This window comes from Pterocles gutturalis, unplaced genomic scaffold (assembly GCF_000699245.1).
Source record: "Pterocles gutturalis isolate BGI_N339 unplaced genomic scaffold, ASM69924v1 scaffold33650, whole genome shotgun sequence".
NCBI lineage: Eukaryota > Metazoa > Chordata > Aves > Pterocliformes > Pteroclidae > Pterocles > Pterocles gutturalis.
This window is the reverse complement of record NW_010139337.1, coordinates 1,676-9,183: the sequence shown is the minus strand read 5'-3', so window position 1 is coordinate 9,183 and position 7,508 is coordinate 1,676. Positions and strand designations below refer to the sequence as shown.

General features: G+C 55.0%; 1 protein-coding gene across 1 annotated transcript; it reads left to right on the top strand.

Moving 5' to 3' along the window:
- Window positions 1-415: 415 nt before the first annotated feature.
- On the top strand, window positions 416-6,754 carry CXCR5 (chemokine (C-X-C motif) receptor 5). The gene is made up of 2 exons (XM_010083317.1): window positions 416-516; window positions 5,678-6,754. Exons 1-2 carry the CDS (start codon window positions 478-480, stop codon window positions 6,752-6,754), a joined length of 1,116 nt encoding a protein of 371 aa, XP_010081619.1. The 5' UTR covers window positions 416-477.
- Window positions 6,755-7,508: the final 754 nt, after the last annotated feature.

Below are 7,508 nucleotides of genomic sequence, written 5' to 3'. Positions count from 1 at the left end.
ACAGTCATCCAGACCTCTGCCTTTCACCTCCATGCCTTCAAAGTCCTGCACAGCTCCCAAGAGATGCCCAGATCCGGGGAGATTCCTGGTGAGGGTGTCCGTCAGGATCGAGCTTTCCAAAGCCTTTCGGACTGCCCAGGACGAGGACGGCCGTGGGCAAGAGCCCTGGAGGTTTGCAGGGAAGACCAATAGATGTTCTGGATCTTCTCTGGTACGGACCAAAGGAAAGTAAATTCTTCAAACCATACTTTAAAAAACAACTTACAGCACTAAAAAAAAAAAAAAAAAAGATGATAAAGCAAGATGCTAATCTTTACATCAGTTAGGTCACTCTCTGTCTGGAGCTCATTTGCCTTGCAAATACTCTATTGTTCCATGCTGGGTCCCTCCCTACTCGCTTAAATGATTAACTCCGCCCCAAAAAAGAAGAACTTTGCTGACACTGCTGGAGGAGAGACTGATCCTGCCCCTGACACCATGGGGCCTGTCAGCTACTCATCAGAGACCTACGACTTGGTGAGTGGGACCGGGCTTTTCTGGATAACAGGGAGAGCAGGCAGAGCTGGGGTGGGGTACGAGACCTGGTTTCGATTTGTCCATCTCCTCACCCTTCGGCTGGCAGTGGGAGAGCTGGAGCGATTTCTTACATCGGCACAATCACCCCTCACATCCCCTTGAGTCTGGACCTGACCGATGAGGGGGCTGTGAGACAGCCGGCGTGACGTGGCTGCAGCCATCGGGACCCCAGGGTGCTGGGTGTTCCCTTGGGAGAGCTGCCCGGCTGTGGGACCACACACGCAGACCTTCTGGTGAGCGCTGAGCCCAAGTGCCAAGCCTGAGGGCAGTCCTTGCGTGGGGGACCACGGTCGCTGCTGAAGGGCTGGGCGGTGAGCCGGGCTGCTGCCACCCCCATTCCAACCTCTGCTCCCTGCCACCCTGCGCAGCCATCAACACAACGTGGGCGTGAAACCCTTGTTCTGAGTCGGGCGCCTCGTGCGCCAGGCTTCTGTGGTATAAATTACTGTGCGCACCCTGTGCAAAGCCCTGGAGCCCTCGCCCGGTGTGGTTACACAACAGGAATACCCCAGCGAACCCAGTCCTCGCTCTCCGCCTGCGAAAATCCTTGGTACAACCACGCACACTCCTACCCCTGCTCGCCTTCTCCACTGCTGTTGGCTCTGCTGAAAGGGGAGTAAGCGGTATGCTTACAAGAGGGGAATTTTAAAGAGGGGAAGATAAATTGCAAGTACTTCTTCTAATCAGGAGTGATGACACTGCCCCGCAGTTCTCTCCCCTGCGTCTGCAAGGGAAAGGCAGCAGCTGCTCCTTTTAGAGCATTGTGCTGTCCAAGGGGAAGCCCACAGCAGCGCTAGCATTAGCCTGGCTTTCAAATGTTGCCGCTCAGATTTTATTTTTTAATACAGCGGCTCTCTGCCACTGACCTCAGCTTTTGTTTAGTTTCTCTAAAGACAGAAAGGCTAGATTTAGTTTTTACCAGTTTTTCTGGCCCTCCTTTGTCCTGTACACCAGGGAAGAGAGAGAAGATGGAGGGGGGAAGCCCTACCCTCCTTGTTTTTTTCTGATTCACCCGGTATAAAAAGCCTTTGTGAGCAGTGGTTGTTTCTTTAGAACTTTTTTGCAGAAGCCACTTCTCCCCCTGACCTCTGCTGAAGTTCAGCAGCAAGCACTAATGCTCGCTAAGAGGTTAAGACAAATCTCAGACCTTTTCCATCTCCATGCTGGTTCATTCCTCCAGCTGAACTCTCCACTGGAAATCTGTCCCACCTCCAGACAACCAGCAGAGCTGGAGTGTGCCCGCAGCAAGTCACACGCTATAAGCAAGCGGCTGCTTCTGGCCAAACGGCGTTGTTTGTAATGCAGGGCGATGAAGCAGCACTGGGATTTGTTCTTTGTGTGCAATACTTTCCAGAACCTTAGCTTAGCAATTTTACCTCTGCTGTGAATTGTTTTAAGTGATAAAGGAGACCCCATGTGAGGGGGGAATGTGTCTGACTTTGGGACCGAGCACCGACAGTCAGGTGCTGCAGCAAGAACAGTTTTATACCTTTTCTCAGACTTCCTATGGTTGGGAATTTGTGACATGCATTTCCCACCTCTGTCTCCTGGGAGCATCCCTGGGCTGGCTCCCTCCCTGGAACCAGCTGCAGATCTCACACCAGCAATGCCACGTTTGCTTTGGTGGTGCCATGGGTTGCTAATCCATAGCAAGAAAGCTTTGCCGGCTTCGCCTTCCTCACCTGCAGGCTAGGGAAACAAAAACAGCATTGCAGAAAGACCCCCAAAGTGCTGCCGGCCAGTTTTCATTGTAACGGGACCAACGTGGCTCAGGAGCCAGGAAGGCACTTGCACTACAGTAATGCAGCATTTCCACAGGCTTTGGTTTTACTCGTGGGTTACCCAAGTTCGGCACCCAGAGGGCAGTGAGCTCTGTCGGTGCCTTGCACTGACGTGGGCAGTTCCAGTTCTAAGCTTTGAAGTGAAACATGCTGCTCCCGGCCCTGGCACGGGCTGGAAGGGAAGGATTCACCTGGAAAATCCCTAAAAGTGCACAAGATGCTGCAGCCAAATGTTTTGATTGCTGGCAGTTTTGAGGAACTGAGAAAAGCAGCTGACACACCACGACCGGAATAACTCTGAGATGTGGGTTAGAGGGGAAAAGGGATCCCTGAACAAAGAGCACATGGGAATGGGCTTCCCAGGCACATGCTTGGCTGCTCAGGTACAGAAAGAGACACCCCTGGACTGCCCACCCCCAAACCTGGCTGCAAGTGTGGTGCAGGAGACCTGTGCAAAGGTCCTCTTCCACGTGCGATGTTGACTTCTCCCATCCCAGGAGCAGAAAGCTTCCCCTATCGTTCCTCTGCAGCTAGGCATACTGTCATATTTAGTATGTGGGAAGTGGGGAAAGGAGGATGGATTTTCCTTTATAGATGTCCAAGGAACACACGTTTCCTTATGTCACACATGACAGATATTGCCATATTACAGATAATCCCTTCTCTGTGATACTACTAGTAATGATAATAATGGTCATGTTAAGTCTCTGAACTTAATATACAAAGAAGTCATACATATCTATCTATTACACGTTGCTAATAGCCGAGTTACAGGACAGAAGGGAGAATTGCAGGCCCAGTATAGGTAAATGGAAGCACACAAATCCAGTCCTAGAGATGGGAATGGCAGCAGAGTCCCCTGAAGCCTTGGCTTGTCACATTTGGTGCATCCCCTGCAGCTCCAGTCCCTGCCCTTCCTGTCTCAGCCTGGACTCTGACTTTTCATCCTCTTTGATTTGTCTCCAACTCATCTCTGTCCGCTCCCACCCACACACGCGCCTCTGCTTGGAGACGCGCACGAGCGGACTCCTCGGCGCGGCTCAGAGCACGCTTCCCCTGCACGCGGCGGTGGCTTACGGTAAGAGCCCTACCTGCCGTCTTATCAGCCATCAGATGGTGTCTGATAGCGGCGCGCAGCCTCCGCACCTCTGGCTCCGAATGCAAGGCGATGCTGGAAACCCTTCAGCAGCTGAAGCCATCGAGCGCCGTGCAGGATCCACCGCTGTCGGTGTGCTGGCGTGGCTCCAGGGAGCGCTCCAACACGCTGGCCAGCAAACCCAGCCATTCCCCATCATTTCCTTTTTCCCTGTAAAGCTGGAACCCTCCAACCTCCCCCCAGTGAAGTTACTAATTCCAACACACGTTCTCTTTGGGGTTTTCAGCACAGTCACACGCACATCCCGAGCAGCCTGGTTTGGTTGCTGTACCAAATTGCACAGGGTTTTGGTTTGGTTTTGGGTTTTTTGGGGAGATTCAAGAATCTGGCCCTGGCCAACATGTCACAGGTTTCTGTGCGTGTTCGTAATTCCTGGTGCAGGGTCTGCGTACGCACTAGGCAGGAAATATTTTCAAGCCAGGGAGAAAACAAGCTGGGAGGGATTTCTAAAGGCTTCTGCCTTTAGCAGCAATCTGCAGTCTCCAGAATCATACTCTAAACCATTAAAATAAGTGTTCTGTGGGAATATGAATGCTTCTCACCAAAGGCTTGCAGCCCCACCATTACATTAGGGGAAGACAGTTGCATGCATTTGAGATTTTGGGCAGGGAGGAGGATGCTCAGCCACCAAGAGGACCTGCTCTCACCCATTTGGGAGAAAGCACCGTGGCATCGCAGCACAGTGGCAGCACTGCTGGGAGCAGAGCTGGTGCAGGGGGGGGAATGGGAACGTGGCAAGACCGGGAGTAACTTGGGCCAGACCAAAGTCTGCCTGGCTCAATGCTCTTTCTGGCAGCAGCCAGAGGTAGAGACCCAGGGAAGAGGGCAAGAGCTGGGCAAGCTTATTGCAGACTTTCCCCAAGGTCTCCCTCTCCTACCGTCCAGTGCTCAGAGACTGCCCGAGCCAGCTGTGTGCTCCATGCGTTCAGTGATGCTCCGTCGGCTTCTTCCCCACCAACACGCCCAGGCTGCCCTCGGAGCCCTGCAGATGGTCTCAGCAGCACAGCGGTTTGGGACGCGCGCTGCCGCTGCGGTGTCACCTCGGTACCCCAGGCAGTCACGTGCGGCGGCACCCGGCGCGTCACCCAAGGAAGGCTGCCAGAGAGAGGAGAAACATCACCCACCCTTCCCTGGCCAGGGACGACACAGGACCCAAGGCTGGTCATGGCCATTTGTCTTAGTAGCACATGAGGGGAGCAAAACCCCCACAAATCAGCTCTAAAACTGCTCAAAGCTGGTATTTTTAGATAGGAACTCTGGCTGAGAAGGGAAGGAGCAGCAGGTGCAAACGGCTACAGCTGGCAGTGAAAGGTACGAAAGCAGCAAGCGGTGACTTCCGCTGTGGTTGACACCAAAGTCTTGGCGCTGGTCTCCAGAGAGGGTGTGGGTGGGGGAGCTCGGGGTGACTGCTGCCGAGCTCTGCCCCGTTGTCACTCATTCCTCAGCTTGCCACAAGCTGTGCTGCTCCCCTCTTCTGCCTGTCTGCATCTGAGCCCCCTGCTTTTGTGAACGCTCAGCTCCAGCGAGGTGCTCAGCCAGACAGAGCGTGTCTGCAGCCAGGGGCTCGTCTCCAGCGCAACTGCAGCCTCCAGCACTCGGGACTTGTGTGCGGCCTCTGCCCAAATACTGGCTGCTCAGCTGGCAGAGAGCTACAGCAGCCCAAGGGCGAACCACATCTGTGGCGGCTCCATCGCACTTTCCTTACCGAGTATCACCCAGGGTCCGAGTGGTGTTTTCAGATTCCCTTTCCTGCTCTGACTGCAGTTAACTCAGAACCGCAAGGTTTATGGCAGAGCAGATTTCTCTCTCCAGCATCCATCCCTGTAGCCACGGCATTGCAGCACCTCCCATCGTGTTTGAACACCTGCCCCGCACCTTTCTCTGCGTGCGTGGGAAGCAACGCCGAGCACGGCGGCTGCTGTCCCCACCTCACCGTGCACAGCCACAGGCAGCTCCAGAATCTGCCAGGAGGAGGGACAGAAGGGGACGGGACCACTGCCTGTAACTGGAGGCACAAATGTGCTCTGCACTGGATCCCACTGTCTCCGTACCTGGCACCAGGACACGGGGATGCTGCGCTCCAGGTCTGCTGGCTGCAGCTGAGGGATGGGGTTCTCGTGTTCAGAAACTCCCCTCTGGTAACCAGACTCTCTCTCTTCCCCAGAGCCAGGTGGAGCTGAGCGGGTACGACGAAGCTGACAACACCACCCCTTCTTTGGAGGGCTACTTCTGCTTCAACCCCGCCTCATCCATAGTTGGCAACCAGAGAGACCCCTTCAGAAAGGTCTTCATGCCCCTCATCTACCTGCTGATGTTCGTGCTGGGGACGGTGGGCAATGCCCTGGTCCTGGTCATTTTAGAGAGGTTCAAGCGGTCTCGCACTACCACAGAAAACTTCCTCTTCCACCTCACCCTGGCCAACCTGGCGCTGCTGCTCACCTTCCCTTTCAGCGTGGTGGAGAGCTTGGCCGGGTGGGTGTTTGGGAAGTTCCTCTGCAAGATCCTCAGTGCCGTGCACAAGATCAATTTCTACTGCAGCAGCATGCTGCTGGGGTGCATCGCAGTGGACCGCTACCTGGCCATTGTCTACGCCATCCACACCTACCGCAAGCGCCGAGCTCGCTCCATCCACCTCACCTGCACGGCCGTCTGGCTCTGCTCGCTGCTTCTGACCTTACCCGACCTCATCTTCATGGAAGTCTGGACAGACGACAGCAACCGCAGCATTTGCTATTTTCCAGAGGTTGGGATCGATGGCAACAACGTCTGGCTGGCGACCCGCTTCCTCTACCACACCGTGGGCTTCTTCGTGCCGCTGCTGGTCATGTGTTACTGCTACACGGCCATCGTCCGGGCCCTGTGCCAGTCCCAGCGCCTGCAGAGGCAAAAAGCTGTCCGCGTGGCCATCCTGGTAACCGGGGTCTTCCTGCTCTGCTGGAGCCCATACCATGTTGTCATCTTCCTCAACACACTTACCAAGCTCGAAGCCTTCACCAAGAACTGCCTCCTGGAAGACCAGCTGGACACAGCCATCATGGTGACGGAGGCCATCGGCTTCACGCACTGCTGCCTCAACCCCATCCTCTACGCCTTCATTGGAGTCAAGTTCCGTAACGACTTCTTCCGCATCCTGCAGGAGCTGGGCTGCATCAGCCAGGAGACCCTGCAGGAGATCCTGGAGGTGACAAGGAAGGGCAGCGGGATCGAGTCTGACAACACCACCTCCATCTCCACTTTCTAGCTGGACCTAGCAGGGCAGGACCTCCTGGGGCTTGCCTTCCCAGTGGCACACGTCCTCTGGCCTCGGTCCCAAGTTTCACAAGCGTCCCCACCACCTTCTTTGCTCCTCGGGACACTAAGGTCTGGTGGCCACCAAAACACCCAAACCCCACCACATACCTTCTCTGGCTCCTTCTGGTTCTCCTCCCTGTGGACATCTGTCTGGCAGCTGTTGCCGAAGGCTGGCTTGCTGACGGTCGCTCTGGCAGGGCTGGGTGAGTGGGTTGAACCTGACATTTCCACCTCTCCCTCCAAGAACTGACTGCAGGGTCCTGCACGCAGAGCCAAGCACCAGACCGGGGTGTCGGGGGCAAGGAAAAAAGTGCAGCCAAGTAAACATGGAACCCTAACAGGCTTGGGCAGCCTGCTGCTTCCTCGTCGATCTTGGAGTGATGCTGTGCACGCGCTGCAGTGCAATGTTTCTCTTGCTGAGCGGAGCAGTGCTGTTACCTGAACTGTGCGAGAGCCATATGTACCGCTATGTGAGCACGACCGTAACCACGAGCACACTTGAAAATCCACTCCACCATTCACCTCGCTTTTTAAGCAAAGTCAGAACAACATCAGTTCTCCTGCTGCAGCAGGATTTTTGTGCTAAACTCACTTCCAAAGTCCTGAACCCACTAGCCAAGGGCTCGGTTGCAGCAGAACTTCACCGTACCCAAGGGCCCCGCTGAAAAGACCCATCGTTATGGAAGGAGTCACATTGCCTCACT